Source organism: Hyaena hyaena, unplaced genomic scaffold (genome assembly GCF_003009895.1).
Source record: "Hyaena hyaena isolate Hyena2069 unplaced genomic scaffold, ASM300989v1 scaffold_1079, whole genome shotgun sequence".
Taxonomy (NCBI): domain Eukaryota; kingdom Metazoa; phylum Chordata; class Mammalia; order Carnivora; family Hyaenidae; genus Hyaena; species Hyaena hyaena.
Genome location: NW_024081701.1, coordinates 20,115 through 47,174, shown reverse-complemented (window position 1 = coordinate 47,174; position 27,060 = coordinate 20,115). Strand labels below are relative to the sequence as shown.

Sequence of the window (27,060 nt, the reverse complement as noted above, 5' to 3'; positions counted from 1 at the left end):
CACAGGAATGTTACACATTTCTTTTGATTGGCAGATCCGAGGGCAGTCCAAGGGTGGCTTCTGCTTAGGTTTTTCCTGGAACTGGGACTACGTGCAGCCTGAGGTTGTTTCTAATGGAGGACTTAATTTCAGGCTTCTCAATGACATGAGCTGAAGTTGGACACTTAACTGACTGAGTCACCCAGATGCCCCTAAATTTTTAAGGAATCAATTAACATTTTTAAACCTGGGAGTGTCTATCAGTAAACATGAATGAAATCAGCAACTACTTACAAACCTTCTGTAATAATGAAATAACACAAAGTAAAAAATCTAGCACAATTAATATAACAACTACATAGTAAATGATTAATATACTGATAATCAAAATGGTGATGATTCTTACTTTTCTAATGAGAATAATTTGGGAGATATATAGAACTTGTTCCATGAAGAGATGATTAAAATGCTTGCAAATGCTCAGGACCCTTCTTCCCAAAGCTAGTTAGAAACTCCAGGGATATGATTTGGAAAATATGACTAAGTTTCACCTGAAAATTTTCTTATTAACATGGTGAAAATACTATTTCAAGTATCAAACACAAGGTTCAGAGGATAACATCTATAGGCTCAATGTGGGAGTATTAATGGGTGCAGGACAAAGTCCTGAGTTGCTGCAAGAGGATGCAGATGAGATAAATGTTTGAACCAACTTATGCTCAGGTTCTATTTCCTACCTCTAGTCATCTGGCCCATAATCCAGTTCTAATATGCATTCTGATTTACATGTATGACTAAGCTAACATCAAACCCTGAGTCACCTTGCCTTACTGGTGAGTTGTGGTAGAATAGTAAGGTCCATCTGTCCAACATGACCACTTTACAGCAAAATATCCCATCTAACATGGTGCTCCAACCAAGGTGCTCTACTATCTTTGCACACTTCTGACCATAGTAACAGAAACCCTAACAGTTATTGAATTTATTGCTGAGGGCCATGCTCCCTTTAAATTTAAATAATCTTCCTTCCATTTATCTCAGAATTAGACTCATCACAAGGAGAGTGCATCATCTTAGACATACTTCTTGTAACAACCAAAGTAACTAATTTTATCTGTGTTAAAATATATATGTTATGTTATGACATATATTGAGTTTATATTCAGTATAGTGCTTCTAAAATATACAGCTGGTACTAAGTGATAACATCCATTTGTGCAAGTTGTTTTTATCCTTTCTTACTGATAGAGTTTATCACAAATGTTATTGACTCAAGCAACACACAAGCACAATGACTGCGTTGAAGTGCCTGCCATAGTTGTCATCACTCTAGCCAGCAAGAAGGAGATCAAGACGTATATAAAAATAAATTTCAGGAGCATGATAAGGAAGAAGCACACATGATTTTTGCTTGCATCCCATTGAACAAATACTCTGAGCTGTAAAGGAGACCAAGTGCATTTTCTAGTCAGGTGGCTATATGCAGAAGTTCTATTGCTAAAGAATGGAGGAATGGATATTAATGTGCACCAAGGAGCCTCTAGAACACATGGAACATAAGGAATGCTTGGGGAGCACCTGGGTGACTCAGTCAGTTAAGTGTCCAACTCTTACTTTGACTCAGGTCATGATCTCGCAGTTCCTGAGTTCAAGTCTCACAATGGACTCCATGCTGATAGTGCAGAGCCTACTTGGGATTCTCTTGCTATCCCTTTCTCTGCCCCTCTCATGCTCTCTCTCTCTCTCTCTCTCTCTGTCAAAATTAGTAAGATAAACTTCAAAAAGTAAAGAATGCTTGAGATTCATTAGTAAATTGAATAAAGTCATATAAAAATATGTACACAAATATCAGTAACATCCCCACACTGACAGTAAATAAATAGAAACAAAAAGTAACAAAATCAAGGGGCACTTGGGTGGCTCAGTCAGATGAGCATCAGGCTCTTGATTTTGGCTCAGGTCATGATCCCAGGGTCATGGCATTGAGCCCTGGGGTCGGCTCCCTGCTAAATGTGGAGCCTGCTTAAGATTCTTTCTCTTGCTGTTCCTCTCTCCCCCACTGATGCTGTCTCTATCTCAAATTAAAAAAAAATAAAATTTAAGTAGCAAAATCAAAATAACAAAAATTGAAGACCATAAAAAATTATTTATCAGAAATGTATGCAAGGATAATAATTTAAGATCGTATTTATATTTATCAGAAACAACATTCAACATTCACTCAAACATTTATTGAAACAACAATTATAACTAACTATTACAGAGTACCTAGAGCAGCCCTCTTCTAAGTGTTTTATGCACTTTGACTCATTTTATTTTTACATTAATAATCTTTGAGGCTGCTATTACAAACATCATTTTTTACAGGAAAGGAAACTGAAGTACAGAGAAGTTAAATAACTCATGTAAGTTTATCCTGTCTGAAAGTGACAGAACCAGAACTCTATGTCATATCTCATGCTGTTTTTTAAATGTTTTTTATTATTTATTTCTGAGAGTGAGAGAGATGGAGCACAAGCCGAGAAGGAGACACAGAAACAGAGCCTGACATGGGGCTCAAACTCTTGAACTGAGAGATCATGACCTGAGCCGAAACCAAGAGTTGGATGCTCAACCAACTGACTCACCCAGGCATGCCCTCCCCACCATTGCAGTTTTTTAAGAGAGATAGGCATGCGCTACTACATCAGGGATCAGCAAACTTTTCTGTAAAGAACTATCTAGTAAATATTTTAGGCTCTGTGGGCCAGATGGTCTCTGCCACAACTACTCTACTATTGTAGAGTGAAAGCAATCATAGACAATCATGTAAACAAGTGAACTTGGCCGTGTTCCAATAAAAATGGATTTATGGACACTGGAAATGGAATTTCTTATAATTTCTGTGTGTCACAAAGTATTATCCTTCTTTGATTATTTTTCAACCATTCAAAAATGCACAAACCATTTTCAGCTTGCAGGCCTGACAAGAATAGGCAGCCTGAGGGCTGTAGCTGATGACCTTTGCAGTGGATGATCACTTAAGTCCTGTCCTGGAGGCTCACTGTCACAGGCCTTCAGCAGCTTTTCCCTGGGCCTGCCTGTCTCGAGACAAGACAAAAACCCTGAATTGAAGACTTCATATGCACTGATCCTCAAACTGAAAGGTGTCAAATGATCACCTGGAAGTATATTCAAATTCCGATTCTTTAAAATGGCGTCTACGTGTTTAACAAGCATCACAGGAGACTGATGCATGTGAGTTTGAACCGCTAACAAGAACCCATACATAAATATAACATAAACATAGAGCACAGAACCCGTAAACTGGAGATTACAATTAGATAAGCAGCTCAGTAGAAACCAGTAGTAACCAAACAAAGAATACCAGATATTCTGTGAAAAGTGAATACTAGGGAGTAGTTAGAAGTTTGTGTGGACAAATGGGAAGAAAATGACAAGTTTAAAACCCTCTTCTATATAGAATACTTAATTGGGTGCTGTGAATAAATTCTGCACTGAGAAAAGAAAGGTGAGGGCAAGAGAGGAAAGGAGCAAACGCACTCCCATGTGCACATGGGAGCTGTAATCTGCCGCTGTGAGAATTCACTTTCTCCCTGAGCCATTCTGGCATCTGCTAGCTCTGTGACTAGAGGAAACTTCCTGTATCCTCTCTGCCTTAGCTCAACTCTGAAAATGAACTTATCAGGTTGTTTCGAGGTATTAATAAGTTAATCCAGGTAAACTGCTTAAAACTGATTGGCACCAAGTACTTTTCAGTAAATATTTTTGATGCTGATATTGATCTTTTTAGCTGTGATACCGTCCAACTCCTTTTAAAGATTATTTAACTGAGGTCCAGAGTGATGGAGTGTGTGTCCCACAGTGGGACTGACTAGGTAAAGTTTGTTGTGGGGACAGAAAAAGGTTTATCATTCATCCTCTGTAAAATTTATTTATTTTTTTATCCATGAAAATAAAGTATAAAGACCATATAAGTTCTGGTCCCTTTCCATTCTGATATTTTGTGATATTTACACATTAAAAAATCACATAAAAATAGGAATGTGTGCAAAAGAGCCATACTACATGATTATTACCATTAGAACTCAAGCAAATAAGTGCTTTAAAAGGAATTATTCAGAATAATGGGTTTAGTATGCTTCTTTTGTTATTTCTAAGGAAGAACTAAATGAATAAACTCTTTGTATTGTTCTGGCTTCCTTTTTTATATGCACGAATGCCTAATGGATATTGTTTCTGCTTTCTACATTTTCTCAAGTACTTTTCAAGCACTTTGAAATGCTTTTCTTTCCCTCTAGACTTTCCCTTACCATACCAAAGCTATAAAGAATTGTTTCAGGACATGGTCTATAATTTTGTCACTTCTGCCCTGATTGGGGGGGGGGGGCGAGGAAGGGAGGGGCAACAAAAAACTCAAGTGTGTATTCACTGTGTTAGCCTTGCCTGGCTGAGGATGTCAGATCTAATAGTGCTTGAAAGGGATTAAATTCCATCTTCAGAAAGGTTACTTTCATTTACTATTTTTATGTTTACTGGCTGTCTCTCTTTTTTAAGTGTTATTGAGGTATAATTGATATACAAAAATTGCACATATTTAATGCATACAGTTTGATGAATTTGGACATTTATGTATATACTCATTAATATCATCACCATAATCAGGGTACTAGAAATATCCATTTCCTCCAAAAATATTTATGTTCTCTTGTTGGTTTGTTTTTGTTTTTATTTTATTTTTTTGTGGTAACCCTCTGAATGTACTAAATCTCACCTCTGATCTCAGAAGCCAGCAGGGTAGGCGCCTGATTAGTACTCAGATCAGAGAGATTAATTTTCATGTGACATTTTAAAAGATTCAAATATTTGTTGATGTAAATACAGTGTGTTTGGATTATTAAGGTGGAAATTTTATTCTAAGTGTTTTTGATGTTTATTTTTGAGAGAGAGAGAGAGAGAGAGAGAAGGAGAGACAGGGCATGAACAAGGGAGCAGGAGAGAGAGAAGGAGACACGGAGTCAGAAGCAGTCTCTAGGCTCTGAGTCCAATGCAGGGCTTGAACTCCCATGCCACAAGATCATGACCTGAGCCAGGTGGATAGTTAACTGACTGAGCCACCCAGGCACCCCTGGAAATTTCATTCTAAAACATCCAAAAATTCCTGACAGCAGATGAATCACTCTTGAATAAACAGATGACAGAAATTTGTAGATTGACCTTTATTAGCTTAATAATCTATATTTACTCATGGTATTTTAATAGTTCTTAGTATGTATAATTTAACTAAAGCAGAAACTTATTCATGTCTTAACATAGTTCATAAAAATAAACATTTATTCAGACTTTTAAAGTCAGGCTGTTATTCCCAGAGCCTACTTGCTATCTGTAAACTAATCATGTCGAGACCCATTGAACCATGTAGTTTGCTGTTACTCTCTTCTCAGCATGACTTGGTCTCCTCAGTTTTGCTTTTTTTTTTTTTTTTTTAATTTGGAGGGTATGGGATAATTACTGCAGTCAGTTGTCTTGCACTTTGCTTAAGACCAGTCAAGTCAGCATGTTTTTTGCTTCTGATTTTAGAGAAGTGAAGGGCCTAGTGAATGATTATGGGAAGTATCTTGAAGAAAGGCTTTGTTGAATGCCAAAATGTCCTTTATGATAAAGCAGTGCTTTTAGTAGTAACTCCTATTTGCTGTTTTCACCGTGAGACATGTTAAAAAATAAACTGAAGCATATTAAAAATTCTAAAAGTTTCTTTAAGCAAAATTCCATTCAAATTGAGCAGCAGATCAAACCGGAAATGTTTGGGAGCTCTCCCTGATGGGATGGGGGTAGAGACTGTGTAGAGAGTGTCTAACAAAGAAGGATATTCTTTGATTGGCTGTTGTAAAGTCTAGTGGGATATTTGTGATTGGCAGTCCTTAACATTTTGATTGTTTAACCCTGTGGCATTTATAGAGTCTTATTTTGGTTTGCTTACATAGGGTGCCATGGCGTTAGAGCCACCTCAGTCTAATAGCCCCCTTGTTTAATTAATTTAACAGTTTATTTTTTAAATAAGATTCTGTCTTCAGGGTTGGGGAAGAAATTGTGAGCAACTGGAATCATCCTGGGTGATGGATATTGCAATGTATATTTTTTTCATGAAATACAAAACTTTTGACTAAATTACAGCCACATCCTCAGCACTCAGTGCTGAATTATTGTAATTGTTTACTCTTGGTGCTGTACTTCTCAGTTTCTTGTTTACCTCAATTTATATTCTTCACCATTCCTCACTTTTGTTTTTTGTTGATATAAATGTTTATTTATTTATTTTTGAGGGGGAAGAGGCAGACAAAGAGGGAGAGAGAGAGAGAGAGAGAGAGAAAGAGAGAATCCCAAGCAGGCTCCACACTGTCAGCACAGAGCCCAATGCAGGGCTAGAACCCACAAAATTGTGAGATCATGACCTCAGCCAAAATCAAGAATTGGTCACTTAACCAACTGACCCACCTAGGTGCCCCTTATTTATATTTTAAATGGAGGCTTGCTTTCTTGCATTGGTAAATATATTTTGTTCAGAATGTGAACAAGTCTGTTTTGCTTTTGTTCTCTTGACTAATACTTTACCACATTAGCAGCTTCCTTGGTCATTTTTATTACTATTCTTCCATTTTATGCCACTCTTAGCTGCCAACCTGCTCTAACAGCAATCCTGTACCTTAACAATGTTCACTAAATCTGTCCATTTTAAATTGTTTTGCATTTTCTGTAGTCATGCATATGCCCCTAGTGAAAATGCCAGCAATTGACTTTATTATAATTTTGAATAGTAGAGAAATATTTGAATAATGGAAATAAAATTATAGAATAACCAGGTATCAAAAACTGGAATAACTGAAATATCAATTAGATGAACAGAATGAGACAGTTTGGTAGAGAATTGTAATTCATATTAAAATTAGGTATTAATAACTATATGAAATATGTAGCTATTAAAATTACTGTTGTTGAATATTATAATATTGAAAATGAATACCATAAGCATTCTATGCAAAAGCAAATCTACCTAAGCAAACATTTGAAATACTATTATTATCTATCTATTCCATTGTCTTAAACTTAAAACTAAATATAAGAGTTTAGGGGCACCTGTGTGTCTCAGTCAGTTAAGCAACCAACTCTTGACTTCAGCTCAGGTCATGATCTCATGGTTCGTGAGTTCTAGCTCCACATTGGGCTCTGCACTGACAGAAAAGAGCCTGCTTAGGATTCTGTCTCCCTCTGTCTCTGGCTCTCCCCCACTTGCTTTTTATCTCTCTTTCAAAATAAATAAAAATAAAGTTTAAAAAAAGTTTTGCATGCCAGTTATTGTTTTAAAACTGGGCCTTAAAATTTTTAATATTACTGTTAAAAGGATTTTTTCACCATTAAAAACTATGTAAGGAATCCTTATATTTTTAGGTATATGCAAAATCAGTTCATATGTAAAATTTGCAAGTAGTCAAAATTCGTATATTGTTCATGTACTGTATTTTCCATCAAAAAAATCACCAGAAACTTACTGGTGACTTGTATTTAAATTTGAGCACCCAGTCAGTGCATTTAATGGGGATTGGAAAGGCTGGTTAGCCAAAGAGGAGCAGGTTAAAAATAAAGGTACATAGGGGCGCCTGGGTGGCTTAGTCGGTTAAGCATCCGACTTTCGCTTAGGTCATGATCTCGCGGTTCGTGGGTTCAAGCCCCGCGTCGGGCTCTGTGCTGACTGCCAGCTCAGAGCCTGGAGCCTGTTTCAGAGTCTGTCACTCCCTCTCTCTCTGACCCTCCCCTGCTCACACTGTCTCTCTCTCTCCTAGAAATAAATAAAACATTTAAAAAAATAAATAAAGGTACATAGTGTGTTCTTATTTATTCAAAAAATATTTGTTGACAGAATAGAGGTAGTAGAGTGGTAAAAATTCTAAACAACCGCAAAGTGAATCTTTGTTTTTTACCTCCAAGCTATTTGATCATTTATTAGGATATATGGATTCATTTATTAAACCATTGATTAAATAATTATCTCTGAAAATCTCACAGTGCAAATGTCTGATTCTTTTCTCAGAACAATTTGACCATTCATCGAATCCGGGGCTGGAAATTAAAACAACTATTAGCTTGTTTGAATAAGTATCTCAATCTTTATAGTTTCCCAATTAACACAAACTCATATAAAAACACAAATGCAAACTATTGCAGCTAGAGAGTTGCTTAAGTGTAAATTGCAAATCTCTACTGTTCTTTTTGTTGCTTTTTTTTTTTTTTTTTTTTTTTTGCTTTTTCATGTTGCAGTGTCAGTGGAATCTAAGCATGGAGTTCAGCTAAATTAGAATAAGTATATGTGTAGAAGCAAATTATGTGTTAGTGTAGTGAGACTTCTCTAAGTCTCACTCTTGGAATTGTTAATTGAGTTTGGGGTAAAAATAGATGAAAAGAATCTTTGTTAATTAGACATGGGCACTGTCTGGAAGTTGTTGTTATGTAGGTAAAGGCAAATATGAATTCACAAATATCAGAATGAAGATCCCTGGAGAATTAGCATGAGGCATAGACATGATTTATTTTAAAAAGTAGTTGGGCAATTTTCAAAGTAAGTTGAAAGGCCTGTGCCACATAAGAGCTATAAATAAAAATGAAAAAAAAAGTAAGCAATGTGATTTTTATTCCTAGGAGTAATTGAAGAAATTTTTTGACTGTATCTAAATTGTTTTGCCAAATCAGGACAGGTAAATTCCCCTGCTATCAGACCATAGAACTGTAGTCCTGACCTAGATAAGTGTTTGTATTGTGTATGCAGTGACTCACTTCAGTAATTTTCAAAAGTCATTATAGCATAATATTTGAACAAGTTTTGAAGGTATCAAACCTGGAATGGAAACCTGACTGTATCACATCTTCTTCTGCATGACTTCAAGTGTATTATTTATTCCCTCTGTGCTAATTTCCTCATTTGTAAAATAAAAATAATACCCAATTTATAAAACTATTGGGAAGATTAGAAGAAATAATGCATGTCAATTATTTTTCTTGTATGTGGCATGTATATTCACGTGGCATGCTATATTTAGCATATAGCAAATATTATTATTGCTAGTAGTTCTTAACTGGAAATTTAATTTCTAAATTTCTTTTTCTTATTTCTCTCCCTTCCTTATATAACTTCATGGAATTTTCTGTACATTAATATTTTCAAAAACTGAAGAAGAGAAAAACCAAGTGGAAATTAAATTTAATTTACATTGCTTTTTTTTATTTTAAGAATTCTGTTGGCAGAAATGGATTTCTAAATATCCTTGGAATTCCATTTTTCCATTTAATGTCGATCTACTGTAAATCGAAAGCATTTAAACACAGCATGTACTTCAATACAGTTGAGTAGTATTACTTAGGCTGCAGTATACTTATAAATATTTTGTAATATTTTAAGACACAATGAGACATAGAGTCTGGTTGACCTTCATGGAGCCGCCCTGCCATGTTAACATTCCCATCCTCCTTTACAGTTGCCTGTGCCTTCCATCCTATCCGCCTCCTAATACTAGAGCTGTGAATATCCCACAAGTCTATGCCACTACTTCTCATTCTTTTCTTCCTTTATTATTTCAGTGTGTCCTTCCATTCCCAGGACTCCTTTCTAACCTTGAATTAGTGTGGTATGAACATTGGAGAGATTTTAGGTTCATACAGTCTTTCACACAGATGACTAATTTTCTTCTTCATGTATAAATTTTCAAGAAATTTTCCATCTAATTTTTCCAGCTCTCTATAGGTCTTTTCCAGTCATACCATCTACTTTCATTCAACAACCTGTAGTATTTCTAGAGTGTCTCCTACTTGTCCGTCAGAGTCCTATGAACTAGGAATAAATACAGAAATAAGTTTCTGGCCTCAAGGCACTCGGTGTTAAAAGGAGCAGTCAGAAAAGTAACAGCTAAGTGTGATAAAGAATGATAATTTGTATGACATGAGTTACTGGAGAATGCTAAGGAATTATATAACTTAAATCCCTGAGGGGAGGAGGATGGTCCCAAAACCTGTCCCAAAGTGGGTGACATATAAGTGAAGACCTAAAAGGGACTCAGAAGCAGTCAGGAAGGAGGAAGCATGTGTAGGGGAAATCCCGAATCCACCGCCTCTGTTTCTCCTTTACTCTCACATGGCCACCACACTCACAATACTTCTAACTCCAGATGTGTGCATGCATGGGTGTGGGGGTAGTGCTCTTCCACCAAGCAATCACTGAGACACCATCTGTGTGTCCTACAATTTAGCTTCATTCTGACACTCCCTGAGAATAGTGTCAGATCCCACAGGTTAAAGGCCCAGTCCCACATGACTATTCCCTCCCTACTTCAGATGCCAGTTATAAGTAAAAGTTGTCACCTGTGTTCCTGACTGATTGGCTATAATCAGAAATTCCCATAACCGCCTCTTTGGGTCCTATTAATTTGCTAGAGCAGCTCAAAGAACTCAGGAATATAGTTGCATTTACCATTATTAAAGGAGATAGATGAACAGCCAGATGAAGAGATACATAAGGGAAGGTGGGAGGGTCCTAAGCCCAGGAGTTTCCATACCTGTGGAGTGAGAGTGTGTCACTCCTGCAGCAACCCGGATGTGTTCACCAACCTGGAAGCCCCCTGAGCCCCATACTTGGGGTTTCTATGGAAGCTTCTTCACATAAGATCAATCATTAACTCCATTTCCAGGCCCTCTCCCATTTCTGGAGAATCAGGTAGAGTTGAGAATTCCAAGTTTCTAATCATGGCTTCACCTTTCTGGTGGCCAGTCCCCATCATGGAGCCATCCAGGAGCCCACCCAAAGTCCCATCATTAGAACTAAGGATGCTCCATGTGTTCTTCTCACTTAGGAATTTACAATGGTTTTAGGAGCTCTGTGCCAGAAACTGGGGGCAGAGACCAGTATGTATATTTTCTGTTATCTCACAAAGGCAACTCACATGAATATAAAAACTCACAGTCGAGATGGCATTTTGTATGTGACTACAAGTCTTCAATAAACTAGAGGATAAAGTATGAACAGGAAGATGAAGTTGAAGAGGTGAGTGGAGTCTCCATTATCGTCACTATGTAATGAATGGTTAATATACATCATATTTGACTAAGTACTTCACTAAAAGGTAGGTATTATTGTCCCTCATTTTGTAGCAGAGGAACATGAACTTGTTAAGTACTTTGTACAAAGTCACACAACCAGTAATACCTAGAAGGACCAAGACTCAACCTAGTTTTTAAAAAATATTTAATGAATGCTATGTTTCTGGAAATCCTCTCCCAAATACACTATTTCTTTGCAATTACTTGTCTTGGGGCCTACTTTCAAGAACTCTCAAACTCGGAAAGAAAGGATGGTATAGATGAAAAGTTGGTATAGAAGCAAATAGATGAAAAGATGATATAGAAGCAAATGTATATAATGTGCTTAGCACAGTTTTTGGCACATTGTAAGAGCTCAATGAATGACTTTTTTGTTGTTGTTGTTTTCTTACTGCATCCTTATTTTTTTCCTTCCTTTATTAGAATGTAATCTCCTGGAGAGACGGACTTTATCTGCATTTTCACCCATGGCATCTGATACTTAGAACAGCAATCAATGAAAATTTGTTGAATAAATGGATTAATTCATTTTAAACATTAGAAAAATCCCCAAATTTGAGAATACAGAAATATTAAATAGACTGTTATTTTCTCCCAAATCACATTTCTCTTAAAATCCATGTTTCTGTATTTCCAGACACCTTAAGTAGCCAAGTTACCAACTTTTACTTATGTCTTAGCTTTCTTTTAAAGAGGACATTTACATCATTTGAAGAACTCACTGAAACTCTTTGCAGAAGTCTCAAACTTTTGTTTTTAATAATGATTTACATTTCCCACACCCTCTGCCTACAAAGTCCTTCTCCCAAATATCCATATTGCTTCTTCCCTCTTATCTTTAGGTTCTTGTAGAAATCACCCAATTCCTAATTAAATTTATACACTGAATAAAATGAATAAATTCTTCCAGTCCATTAAGGAAAACGATTGTTCAAAGGAAAGGGGATAGAAAAGGGTCTTGGGGAAGACATAGAGGGATCCCAGAGATAGTCTGGTAGAACAAAAGGAATGAAGAGCTGGGGTATTTTCCACACTAGAAGACTGGCCACCAGTAGTCCACTCTGTGGGGTCAGAGCTTGTGAGAGATTGAGACGAGCCAAAAGCAGCTGACAGGCACAGGCAGGAACAAAACTTGGGAGACTGACTTGGGAGTGTCATAGTTTGGGGATGCCTAGAAACAGTGGGTCAGGCTCTTAGAAGCTAGATGCACAATCTGGAAACATAAATAAGGGTAAGGGTAAAGCAATAATAATACAAGGGTCGCCTGGGTTCTTCAGTTAAGTATCCGACTTCGGCACAGATCAGGATCTCCCTGTTCATGTGTTAGAGCCCCATTTTGGGCCCTGTACTAGCAGCTCAGAGCCTGGAGCCTGCTTCAGATTCTGTGTCTCCCTCTCTCTCCGCCCCTCCCCCACTCATGGTCTGTCTTTCTCTCAGAATAAATAAACATTAAAAAATATAATAAGCCATACAGCAAAAAGCACACGGATACCAGAGTGTTAGTTTTCTGTCATTCTTTTATCTTTATCCACATAATATTTGCCACAGGAATACTGAACAACCTATAGCACTGGGAACATCAAGAGCTTGTGTTCTTCTATGCACCTGAGTAGTTTTCTCCCATTGCCTCCCCGGGATATTCGTAGTCATTCTTCAAAATCTCCACTTAGATATTCCATGCTCTTTGTTGCTTTCCATGTTCCCTGTTATACTTGCAGAGACACTTTGAGTTGTAAGTGACAGAAAAGCAAGTTTGAGCAAAAAAAGAGAAATTTGGGGCTGATATTAATGAAATGCCAAGGATAGAGATGATTTAAGAATGGCTAGAATTAGGAAAAGTGATTCATTAGGGCTCTATCTTTTTCATTTGCTTTTTTCCATAAGGCAGAACTGATAGTTAACAACCATCTTGATCATATCCTATAAGCTTATCTCCCATAGGAAAAAACGAATCTTCCCCCTCCCATATCTTACTGCCAGAAACATCTGAAGAAATATTGTGATTGCCCTGGCTTGGATCATGTACCCATGATATGCCCTGAGCTCTGGCACCCTGATAGTCTTTCTATCCTTCCCTAGGATAGTTTTCCACTGAAAATCTAGGATATTGTTAACAAAAGAAATATCTAAGAGACGCTGGGCATTTAAAAACAAATGTCAACAAACAGTTGACAAACCATAGTTGATCAATTAAAACTATTGTGAGACAGTTCCTCTTGACCAGAGTTCCTTAGGCCTTCAGTGGACTGATACAGTGAAAATGTATATGAATCTTTCCTGGGAGGGGTACAGACCCTAATGATATACAAAGGATTCCAGGGTGGGAAGGTGACAGTACTTGGAAAGGAAATGCTTTCTACCCATCCTCACCAACTATTAATTAATGAACCCTGACTTAAGACAACCCAAAGTGCAAAGCCATGTGAGACAATGGACAGAGTAGAACGTTTCAAGACAAGGAGTTAACTCTAATTGGATTCCTACTTACTTCTCATCACACTCTGCTTATCCCAGTTTAATCACTTGTTAAGAGTAAATCATAAAAACTATTTTGTAGATGAAAACACTTTTTAGCACAGTGCTTGGCTCGTGGTGAGTTTCCAGTATTTTGCTGCAGTGATGTAACAACTGGGTAAGCCTCAGAGACTACCCAGAAGTGATTCCTCCTACCAGCCATGCCATCCCAGTTGTAGTAGGCCATGCTGTTGAGTAATGAGCGATCCAGACACATCATTGCACCCTCGTTTTTACAGCATTCCCTGTTCGTGAGAGCCCAGAGAGTGTTTGGGGGCCATCAGCTTCTTTTCATTATGCTTGTGCTTGTAAGCTGGGTCTCAAGCCATCTTCCTCATTTGCTTCTCAAGCTGGCTGGGAGAATTTCCTACAGAAGCCTGTGCTGGGACCCTTGCGATTTCTAGGTGATCATCTCTGCCCCATGAGCACATCAAAGAGGGGGCCCTCTTCCAAAGTTGCATTCACAGGAGAGAACCTCTCACTTGTTCCAGTGTGAAAGAAAGAAATCAAGATTATTAGTACCTACAATTAAATCAGATGCTGAAGCTTTGCTTTCATAACTACTCAAGATAATTTGTTATTGGGCAAAAATAGAACAGAATAAAATCATTTAAGAGTGATAAAAAATGCACACTATTCTACATCTGTTCTTCCATTTCAAAAACATAATTTGGGGGTTTGATGAAAAACAACAAAAAAGTAGAGTTTGCATGTTAGTGATTGAAAATGATGTCTTTCTTGAAACTGTCATGTGTATACTGTAAAAACACTTGAAGTTTATTATTTTTTAACATGGCTGCACAATTGTATTTGCAGAGTGTTTTCAATATGAATTTGGTGTTTGACTTTTTTTTATTATTAAGGTCATTAATTCACTGAGTCATTCAGTAAAACTTTATAGAGTGCCTGCTTTATTTTAGTCACTAGGCCATATCTAAAATTTATCTGAATTACTAAACAGATAGAAATTCCTCTGTAAACAGCTAAATTTGGTTTGCATGTTTTTTAAAAAGGTCTCTCTTCACCTCTAAGTAACTGGTGGAAAAAAATGCCTACAATTTTTAAATTTATTATTACCTTTGTCAGCATATCTTTTTTAATTTTTTAAATCTTTATTTTTGAGAGAGAGAATGAGAGTGAGAGCAGGGGAAGGGCAGAGAGAAGGGGAGACACAAAATCCAAATCATGCTCCAGGCACCGAACTGTCACCATAGAGCTTGACGTGGGGCTTGAATTCACAAAACATGAGTTCATGACCTGAGCCAAAGTCAGACGATTAACCTATTGAGCTACCCAGGCACCCCACAGCATGTTTGTTAAGTCATGGATGTTAGTGGAATGTTACCATACAATGTTTGCATTTTTAAAATTCATAATAAAATTCCATTATGTATTGATGGTAATACAATATTATTCTCGTATTCAAGAGACAAGATGTTAAGAATGTAATACAAAAATGATATACCCAAGGACTATATTACATGTGTTCCTTTGATGTAATTCATTTCTATGTTAACTAACATCAGAGAAATGTCTCTGTGGGTTCCCACACACTTTAAATCTTTCTCTTTTGTTATTTCTGAATGAATTAGGTTTACATTCTTTGTTTATCCCTATCCATTTAATATTCAAATCAACACATTTTTATTGAAGAAAATAAACCTTGCACATTATAATATGATGTGCTGCTGCATATGAAAATGTTGTTTTCAATAAGGTATTCCTTTGAAAATTATTTTCCCCTAAGATATTATTAGGACTTCTGCTAGCTAAATAAACAAAGTGATTAAATTAAGAACAAGTAGATTTTAATAAATAAAATACACACAGAAATAAACAGGGACATTGTAATAAGTGGTTAATGGCAAAGCACGTTTTCTCTGAGGAGTGGTATTTCAGCTGAATTTTGAAAGCTGGGATTGTGTCAAACTGTGATCTGAGTTGGGGAAGAATGTTTCAAACATGAAGATTAAGCTCCTAAATTCTGGGTGAAAAACAGCCTGGTATATTTGAGAGACAGAAATGAGGCCATTGTAACTGAAGGGATCATGCATAATGTTACTGACTTTGTTAAGAAGTTTAAAGTTATGCTATAAGTTATAAATTGGGAAAACATTGAGGTTGTTTAGAAAGCAAGGAGTGATGCAATATAACTTTCATTTAAAAGATGCATCTGGCTGCTTGTGGATGATGGTAGATATGCAAGAATGGGAGCAAGGGAACCAATTGTTTGGTATGCAGTTCTCCAAGAAGAGCATTTGCAGAGTTAGTCTTCATTATTGGTGATATGCTCTTACAAAAAGATATGTTGTATCCTCAAATGCTGGAGGCCATATACAAGATACCCGATCTCATGAACACATTGCCGTAGGGCATTGAAACAGTGCCAGGGGTCATGGCAAATACCCCAATCTCTTGATGTTTTATGTTTACTTGCTAATTATTGGTCTGTGTGACCTACTGGTCTCACAATTTAAACGTAAATTTTATGTGATTGACTACATATTGTGCATTAAATACTGTGGGCATTAATTTCCCCAAGAACCACTATTAATTCCATATCTGGGTTGATAATATAATAAAAATTGCCAGAAACAAATAAGGTATAGTAATAATGTAAAGTACTTTAAAAAATGTATGAATAGCAACTTTATTTTAAAACACCATTTAAAGTGCTAGAATTCCATTTTTCCTCTATTACCAAGATCACTTAAACTATAACTATCTGAGAATCTTTCATAGTTGAAAATATATGTCTGTAATATTAAGCTGAAAATTTTAAGAATTAATTTCCATCTGGGAATTCTTTGCAAACTAACTATATTTGAACTAGCAGTGCCAAGATAATGGCCATTAAAATAATAATAATGAGATCAATTCTAAGTATTCATCTTGATGGTGCCACAAAATTATGTCCAGTTTGTATATTTGTTTATTTAAAAATTACAGATGTGCTGCCTCTTAGGGTAAATGAATATGCTCATGCCTAGCCCTCAGCCTGCAATGTTTTCATTTATCTTTTATACTTGAAGAATTCAATATGAATTTTATCACATTTCATAGATTAATTTTAAAAATACTTTTTGAATTAATAACACATGGATCATCGCATTGATTTAGACACATTTCCAACTAGGTAGATATATTTTCAACTAGAAACTATTTTCTTCAATAAATTTCATATTCCTGTAAGTACTATGAATATTCAAAATGGTAACTTAAATTTTAAAAAAGTTTTTAAGTAATAATATTTAATGTTTAGTTTCTGATCATTTGTTTATATTCATTAGCTTTAAACCACATTTGGATAAATTCAGTTTTTCTATTCTTTATGTTATATTTCAGTTTTTAAGGCATAGTGCTTTTATTTTGCAGATTGTTGCCTTGCGTGAACAAAATGTTCATATACAAAGAAAAATGGCATCAAGTGAGGGGTCCACAGAATCAGAACATCTTGAAGGGATGGAACCTGGTCAGAAAGTCCATGAAAAGGTATGACACATACGACATGATTCTATATGGAAATGTTTACTTGGTTCATTTCACAGAAATATAAAATTCATGTGACAAACATCCTTTATTATTTTTTGATTTGTTGGTCAAAAGTTCATGACGATTTTTCTTTTCACTTATTGCTTTTAATTTGATTTTCTTAAAAATAATACACGTGTGGGGGCGCCTGGGTGGCTTAGTCGGTTAAGCGTCTGACTTTCGCTTAGGTCATGATCTCGCGGTTCCTGGGTTCGAGCCCCGCGTAGGGCTCTGTGCTGACTGCCAGCTCAGAGCCTGGAGCCTGTTTCAGTGTGTGACTCCCTCTCTTTCTGACCCTCCCCTATTCATGCTGTCTCTCTCTCTCCTAGAAATAAATAAATAAAAAAATAATAATAATAATACACGTGTGTATGTGCATAGATATGCATAGATTTGAATTTCTCATTACTTGCTGTTAAGTTAATTCTCTGAAATATAATTAAATTTCACATCTAATTGAACATATATGATTGAATAAATATATTTGTATAGATAGATATATCAATAATATACATCTAAATTTTTTTAAAGTACATTAACAAGAATTTTGATTTATAAGTATTATTATGTACAGTTGGTGACTAGTCTTATGGCTTATCACAGCAGAATTTTTGGTAATCTCCTATTTGATTTAGTATTTTCTGTGTGTTTAAGAAGGTCCTAACAGTACTTCTGTTAAAGACAAGTTATATAAAAGGATACCTGAGGTCTTGGGACTTAGAATGTTTTTGCAAAGGGAACGATTTTCCTTTTGGTGGGGCTTAGACCCAGGCTAAGAAAACCTAACAGTCTTTGGACCTTTTGTGGGCAAAACCATTTTTTCCGGCACAAAAGGAAGAAGGTAGGTAGGGATCAGATAAAGATTATATAGGCATTTGCATATTCAATGACAATAGACAATTTGCTAAATATTTGCCTTTACAAGATATATCTTCAGATTGCTAAACTCAAATGTAGAAACTAATTTAACAATAAACTATTTGTAAAAAAAAAAAAAAAAAAAAGATTGCTAAACTCTTTAATCATCAAGACTAAATGACTTTAAGTAGCTAAATTGGTGTCATTGTGAATGTCAAGAGGTTTCAAAACATAGAGATTAAGAAGCAAGTGACTGGACCACGAAACAATAGCACCAGACTTCTTACCAGAAAATAAATTGAACACTTCCTGAGTTATCCAGTTGAAACAAATAGAGGACTTCTTTTGTCTCCTGCTTCAAGTACAAAAGCAAAGGAAGCCAAGTAATCCAGAGTAATTTCCTGAGACTGCCATCAATTCTGGTGGCTGAAAAACAAATAGCTCTTAATTCAAGGCTTCGCTATTTTAGCCTTTATCCATGTACTTTATAAAAATCTCAAGCTGAGTTTTAAAAATAAACTAAAAATCTGACAGCTAGATTTCATGAGCTATATTTCAAATTTGAATAAAATTATTTCTCTTCCCTTCAGATAAATGAGTTGGCATTAATTCAGTAAACAAATCACTGAGTTCTTTAGAATAAAATGTTTGCACACAAAATTCAGTTTAGGAAACTAATGTAATTTTCTATTACTGTTTCATTTTAATTATGTCATCAGTATACCTTTTCTCAGAGAATTCTAAAATATACTTGTTTGAGTATAAAAATGGACTTTGTGGTCAGGCAATCTTTTCATAGAAATCTACAAAATATTGTGTTGGGTTTTTTTTTTAATATTTTTTTATTTATTTCTAGGAGAGAGAGAGAGAGAGACAGCGTGAGCAGGAGAGGGTCAGAGAGAGAGGGAGACACAGACTCTGAAATAGGCTCCAGGCTGTCAGCTGGAGAGTCAGCACAGAGCCCGATGCGGGGCTCGAACCGACAAACCGCGAGATCATGACCTAAGCGAAAGTNTTTTTTTTTTTTTTTTTTTTTTTTTTTTTTTTGCTAAAGTGTAATCTTTATTCTTTTTTTTTTTTTTTTACACAAATAGTTTATTGTCAAATTGGTTTCCACATAACACCCAGTGCTCATCCCCACAAGGGTTTTTTTTTTTTTTTTTTAACAATGCTGTATTTATGCTAATCCAGATTAGAATTAAAGAAATACGTCTTTTAAAGGAATAAGGCACTTGAGAGCTTGGGAGAGGGGCAAGTACTCACACACATATTTTTTTCAAATGTTGTTTTTTTAAACATATAACCCCTAAATATCCAGACATAATGGAATGTAAGACCATTCATGTCAGATTAACTTTCAGAAACTGGTTACAGGATTAGGATGAGGACCTATGTATAATAGATGTTTGAACGTTTATTTATTTATTTTGGGAGAGACAGAGAGAGTGCAAGCTGGAGAGGGACCGAGAGAGAGAATCCCAAGCAGGTCCCTCAGAGTCCCAAACAGGTCCCTCAGAGTCAGCACAAAGCCAGACATGGGACTCGAACCCATGAAACCACAAGATCGTAACTTGAGCCGAAATCAAGAACTAGACACTCAACCGACTGAGCCACCAAGGTGCCCTTGTATAATAGATGTTTGTCTCTCTTGAACTCCACAGACAAGGTGCATATATGGAGAATTCTGAGTAGATGGTGATGTAAAGTATTTATCTCTAATTTTCCTTGCCTTCTGGTTCTTGGAGAAGGCATTTCAGCCAGTATAGAAGGGAAATTCTGTACTATTGCTAACTTACTCACTCTTCCTGTGGATGTAACTAAAGATTTTTAAAGATTGTAATTATTAGTATTTTTTAAAATTTTCCATAATTGTAGGAAGAATGATTTCCAAACACTTTGAAATGCTGATATACTAGTATTGTTTAAAATATCATGCTCCTATTCTCCTCCAGTATAAACCTAAAATATATATCATGCATATGTATTTTTCTAATTTAAAAATAACTACTTGATTCAATTCATATTACTCCTGAGATGATTCAAAAAAGTATTTTGAGTTTTTTTGTTTTTTCTGTATTGAAATATCATTGACATACAATATTATATTAATTTCAGGTGTATAACACAGTAATTCGATATTTATATACCTTACAAAATGATCACCATGATAAATCTAGTGACCATCTGTCTCCATACAAAATTTTTACAATATTAATAACTACATTCCCTATGTTGTACATAATATCCCCATGTCTTATTTATTTTATAACTGGAAGATTGTACTTCTTAATTTTCTTCATCTATTTCATCTATTTCCCAACCCCCTAACCCTGGCAACCATCAGTTTTACATTTAGTCATTCATTCATTCATTCATTCATTCATATCACATTTCTTTGCCTGCCATTTCTTTTTTTCCAATTTTATTGAGATATAATGGACATCTAACATTGTGTAATTTTAGGTATACAGCATGATGATTTAGTATATACATATATTGTGAAATAATTACCACAATAAGATTAATTAACATATTTGTTACCTGACTTAGTGACCTTGTGTCTGTGTCAGCATTTTAGATTTACTCTCAGCAACTTTTAAGTATATAATACAATACTGCTGATAATAGTCACCATGCTTTGTTAGATTCCCCACAATATTCTAACTGCTTGACATTTATGGATAAAATATTAAATAATATCCTAATCATTACAGTTCTCATCCTTGTATAAATATGCCTAACTTACATAACTATAAAGCATCTTTCCTTTATTATCCTCTAAAACATGATTATTTAAAATGTATCAATAGCATGGGATAACAAGTGTTATAAGATTGTAATTTAAATTCTACCACTTAATTTTTTGTTGAGAATTGCTTAAAGTATATTCAAACAAGAAAAGAAATATTATTTTGGACAGTATCTATGCAATTAAGATTATCAGTGTAGGATGACTGTAGTATTAGTGTGTAAATTAGAAAGCAGTTGTTGGGGAAAAATACACAAAACTGTTGTTAGATACTGTAGAACTGTCAGAAAGTGCCTTGTAAATCCTAGTCACAAGGATTACCCCTTGTTTAGGGTAGTAAAGTTACTTAAATTACAGAGTCAGGGTGGATTATTAGCCAACAGATGCTTTATGTCAGTGGCTTGAGAACTCTGTTGACAAAATAGTTGATAAAAATAGTCTTATAAAAGCACAGTCTTTAACAGGCCTTATTACTCACAGAAAAGCTGTGTAATTATTGTCAACATTTTAAAAACAAAAAATTAAAAGGAAAAAAATAAGCTTGACTGGAACTCATTTAAATTTGTGGGACACAAATTTAATCAGTTCTAAAATAACATAAATACTCATAGGATAATAAAAAATTTCAGAACACTAAATTTTACCTCATTAAAAGTTCAGAACTGGGCTCAGTAACTTTCTTCCTATTGCTTTCTAGAAGGGAATGAATTTGTGAAATGTTTGTAGTAAACACACTGCTCTTGTAAAGGAGTTAATAATGCTCCTGACTTATATATTCTGAAATTCCAATTACTTTTTGCAGCTACAAATATTTGCTAAGTGATATGGATAACTAGACTGTTAGACACTGGTAGAGGTTCAGAAAACATAGTATCTGTTAATAAATTTGCTGAGAAACTAGAGTGAACAATAAGCATGCCCAACTTACTATGTCAAAACAAGATAAATAAGTAGTGTCAAAAATTATCTTAGAGTTTAATGGATAGATAAATGAATTGTGATGGGAGGTGGTAGAGAGGCACCATGGAGTAGTGATTCAAATTCCATCTCTGCCAATTACCAGCTGTGTGACCTTACGCTTTTACCTCCCTGAGCACTACTTACCAGTAAATACCTAAGTTACAGCTTTGTTATAAAGAGTAGAGACACTGACTATGAATAACAAAACTCTTGGCATATTGATTACAAGCAATAAATAGTGTGGTTATAATAATGGTTAATTCTGTGTTTTCATTCATTTTTTTTCCAATAAATATTTAGTGGCAACTAAATGGTGCTAGAATAATAAGTCCTGGTCTAGGTAGTTGGACCATGGTAACGAACCAGGCAGGTAAAGGCACAGGCAATAAACAAGTGGATGTCAGAGGGAATTATGTGATCAAGGGGCAGGTGCAAAGTGGCTGGAGAGGTGTTAAACAGACATGGAACGGAACGACTGTTTTAGAAGGTGGCATTTGAACTGAAACCTGAAAGAAGACAGGAATTCAACCATAATAGAAAAGCTTAGAGTTTTTGAGGCAAAGGAAATACTAGTGACAAATGCACCAATGGTGGGAAAGAGATTCTTTGGCACATTCTTGTGAAGGAAGGATGACAGGATGGCTGAAGCCTAGTGGTTAAGGGAGAGAGCAGTAGCAGACAGGACTGAGCAGTGAACAGGGCCAGATCATGGACGTTCTCATAGGCTGTGGTAAGGAGTCCAGTTTTATTCTCAGAGCAATGGGAGGATATAGAAGTGTTTTCACTTGGAAGCATCTTGATGAGATACCTTTCTAAAAAATCATTTGGACTACAGTTTTCTATCCATTTGTCATTTTTTCCACACATCAGACTTCTGAAGGAAATAGAGATGTTCCTTTTCTTAATTTTACCAATAATGAAATTGAGGCCTACTTAGAAAGATTAAATGACTTATTTGTCCACAGAAGGCCCACAACCTTGGTCTTCCCACCTCCAGACAATATTATTCTTTCACTTTTCTTCTCATATGCTTGCATGATTTCTTAAAGAAATTGTTGATTTTCAAAAAAAAAAAAAAAAATCCATTCTAACCCAGTCGTTTTTCTGATCTTTTTTTTCTTCATTATTGCACGTCCGCATTTTATTTTTTAGAGTTTGATTATTTCATTCTGTTCAAGAGTGTGTTTTAAAAGAACGCTTTTTTTTTCATTTTTCCCACAACTTCTCCCAGTTACTTTTTTATTCTCAGCAGATCCTCCCTCTGAGGCAATGGCGTTCAAAAGTTTTGATCACTCCAAGTATAGCCCTTTAACCTAGGCAACAGGAGACTGTGATTTAGTGGCCCTCTGTGCCCTTCTACAGGATGAGAAGTTCAGGGGGCCAGGGGAAATTGTACACCTGTAAGCCACACCACCATCCCTTCTTGACCACATGCTGGGTACCTGATAGCCTGGGACTTTCTGACCAAAGGGACCTTAGCCTGCTTGCAGGACCTTTATTGACTTCTTCCCAGAAGCAATGTCTGTAGTCTGCCTACATTCTAGTGCACCCATTCCTGACTGAAGGCATGGCCAAGGAAGCCTATTTGCTGGGGTTACACAAAATTTGAAAGTGTTGGCTGGGGGATCCAGTCAGGCAAAAACACATTGTATTCTGGAAGGAGATGAGACAAGGAAGAGAAGGGGAGCAGCCTATAGCTTAGGGATCATATCTGGCTGTTCTTGGTGTAGAACTTCCAGGAGACTGAGATTTATTTTTTAGAATCTGGTCCAACAGTCATTGTGAAAGGTGTATTTTCAAGAAGCATAATAGATTATATTTTTACTTGCCAGTTTGCTAACTTGATTTGAAATTCTTAAATATTTAGGTTCATGGTATATGGACCACACTTTGTTGTTTTGGCCTAGGCCCCACAAATACTAGGACCTACCTGTCTGGTACCCACTGTAAGAAATACAACTTAATTTCAGCCTTTTACTCTGCAATATATGTATTACATATGTTTGCCTATATGTGTAAAGTTGAAAGCAAAATCTCACAAAACAAGTTACGTTTTACTGTGTGCCATACAGCTTGATATATCTTATTCATCAGTGACTGAAACTATTTCTTCATAAAGCTCAGAGGGAAGGAGGTGGCTGATTTATCAATGACCATCCAGCATGTGTGGCATCTCAGGACGTGTGAGGCCCTCTCCAGGCTGGTGGCTCTCTGCTCCCCTCTGAAGCTTGCTTCCCTGGTCCTCCTCACTTTGAACCTAGGTCTGAATGAACCAGGCTGCCTCTTCCCTTCTCAAAACTGTTGCTCTGTTATTCTCTCCTCTTAGAATTGGACATTACTTCCTGACTGTTTCTAAATTAAAATAAAATGTAACATAGTTTAAGCAACTGGCATGTAAATGTAAAAGCTATATAAATGCAAAACCAGAAATGGGTTTTTGTTTCTTTAGTTCTTTAGTTCCTGCCAGATAGGCAGAAAAATTATGGCTGAAAAACTTACAAATCAAAATGAAGAACCAGTGGCAAGAATAATTCTCAGGTCAGAAAATCTAGTAACCATAGAACTTTGGTCATGAAGGACTCTGAGCTAATGTGTTATAAAAATTGAAATAAAGGGTTTTGTGGATTTCTAGCAATATATGCTATGTTTTAGACTGAACCACCAGTGACAAAAAATAGGCATTTAGGAAAAGTTAATAAAGCCATATTAGCCACTGGGTCCTCAGTGATGACGGAAGGATTTTGTTGCATCATTATGCAATATCATAACATGAAGATTCTGAATAATTTTCATACAAAGCTGATAGCTGAACATTTAAGTGTTTGGCTTATGAAGATACCATATTTCTATTTTAAAATACTAATAATAAACATTATTTGTCACAAATGCCATTCTTTTAGAGTCCTCTGCTAAGTTCTGGCTGAAAACAGTTATCCAAGGGGATATCTTCAGTGTACTGTAATTGCCCATGTTTCTATACCTTCCACACTACATGCCAACCACTGCCAACAACTTTTCTTCTAGAAACTTAGTCTTTGTCAACTGTGGCTAATTTTATTCATTATTGATTAAGCCCCAATTTCTTCTCTATATCAAAGATAATTATCATTTGGATTTATTCACATCTGAGTAGCCCTAACAGAATATTTTCTTCTGTGCATTGATCCCGTATATTCCTCATAGTAACATGATAATAATGTGTACACTTCTCTTTCATTCTTCAACTGAATTTTCAAGCAGTGAAACCAAACAGAGGGATGGGATTTATGAATTTGCCATCTTGGAGTTGGCACACCTCCAGGAAAGAGAAGGTCCGTGGATACATGTGGCTCTGTGGCTTAGAGGTCTGTGGCTTGGAAAGGGCCCAGCAGAGGCAAGTGTAGGATATTCCATGGTTCATTTATATGTACATGAAGTTATTCCATGTCAGTTTTATAGGAGCCGAGTTGGAGAGAATCTTATTGCCAAAAGTTAGGCATCTTCTCTATGCAGTGGCAAGAATAAGAAATAAAAGAATTCTAATCTTGTGTGGGAACTCATTAAGCTCAAAGTAAATCTCTCTCTGAATTCAGTGACTGGGTTTTTGTGCTTTAACTATACTCTTATTAAATGGGAAGAGAAAGGGGGTATTGACTTGTTTATCTTTAAGAGCAGATTCAGTATCATTTATATCATCAGCCTAGATCTGAGGATGGTGGAATAAACATACCTTTGCTAAAGTAGGAGATCTTCAGATTTTAAAAGGATGACTCACAGAATTTGACAGAAAGTGTGTTCATTTATTTCTATGAATAAATTATTGGTATAATTTGAGTGTTTATTTTACACCACGAGTTTACTCCCTTAAAGTGATATGGAGAAGAACAAGTGTTTTTCCTTCCCTGTTTATTGTTTCCTCTGATCTCTCAAGCCAATCCAGGAAAATGTTTAAGTCTCCTATTCAAACACTCTGCAATTGGCTCTACTTTTATTTTTCATTTTCGTGTTTATCCATCTTAAAATTTCTCATGAAACACTACTTTGCCAGGAATTTAATGGGTGTTTTTCAGAATCCACTCCCCCAAAAGAGAATTCCTAGGACAAGAATATTAGGACATTGTGCAATGTATTTCTGCAGTATTCATTAGAATTTTTGTTTTTTAATATTGTCAAGCTCCAAGGGGAATAGTATTTAGTTTTTCTGAAACTTGTATGACCAGAAATCCCGTTTATTGGCTGGGAAATTGCACATTCCAGGATGAGTGTTCTGAAGAATATTCCTTAATGGTGGCTCTGGTCTTTTAAAGATAGGCAACCCATTCTTCAAGCCTTTCTGGAAATATTATTCACAAAGGCTACACACCAAATAAGAACAAGATAAATAACTTGTATAAAGCTCTTTACAGCTTTCCAAAAGTGCTTTTATGCAGTTGTTTTATTTGATCTCCGTAATAACCCTGTGAGGTTTGCAGAGCAAAGATTACTGGCTCAAAGTCCTATAGCTTGTCAATAGGAGGAAATGATGGACATAGTTTAACAAGTATACAAATACTAAAATTGAACAAGGGTAAAGAAACGCAGCATGTCAACTACCTGGTTACATGGATTTCAAAATATAAGAGTATTTACTTTGAGCAAGACTATTTTCTTAAATTTGTCCACATGTCTAAGAGCTTGAAAGAGCGTATCAGATGAGCTGGATCTTTAAAAAATTCAAAAATAAACCTTAGACAAAGACAACTTTGTTACCTCCTGTGTTGATGTCTTCAGCAATCACCTCATTACTTACACTTCTCCAGCAATTCTTATTGGGCTCTCTCTTCTATGTCATTTTTCTTCTTTATCCTATTCCTAGAACAAAGAAAATTCTTCCAACTCAAAAATCCCTCTCTCTTTACCTTACTTCTACGATCAGCTACTGCTCTATTTTTGGGTCCCTTTTGCCACAGAGCTCTTCAAAAGGGTTGTCTACTCACTTTCCCCAATTGCTTTCTTCGCATTTTTTATCAATCTGTTCCAATAAACAGATTTGCCTCACCGTTCCACAGAAACCTCTCCTGTCACCATCATCACTAATTTTATATTGATAAATACACAGGCTAATTGTCAACCTTTGTTGTAGTTGATGTCATAGTAGATCACTCCTACTTATTCCTTTTTTTTTTTTAAACTTGCATTACAGGAAACCACTGTATTTTTTTTTTTTCTCTTCAGCAGTGGCTCTCTTAGTCTCCTATCTTGTTGGACCATATTCTTCCTTCAGACTTCTTAATGTGATCCAGGGTTCAGTCTTCCATTTCTTCTCTCAGTGATTGCCAGTCAGTCCCATAGCTTTAATTTAGTATCCATAT

At 35.8% G+C, this 27,060-nt stretch overlaps 1 protein-coding gene across 1 annotated transcript in view; it reads left to right on the top strand.

Annotated features, from left to right (window-relative positions):
• The window catches only part of LOC120223926 (liprin-alpha-2-like), a gene marked incomplete at its 3' end in the record, with an annotated part of 359,204 nt that overhangs the window by 314,324 nt on the left and 17,820 nt on the right, over positions 1 to 27,060 (top strand). Inside the window, exon 8 of the mRNA XM_039222153.1 lies at positions 17,008 to 17,124. Coding sequence (XP_039078084.1) covers positions 17,008 to 17,124 — 117 coding nt within the window. The remainder of the gene's footprint in view (positions 1 to 17,007; positions 17,125 to 27,060) is intronic.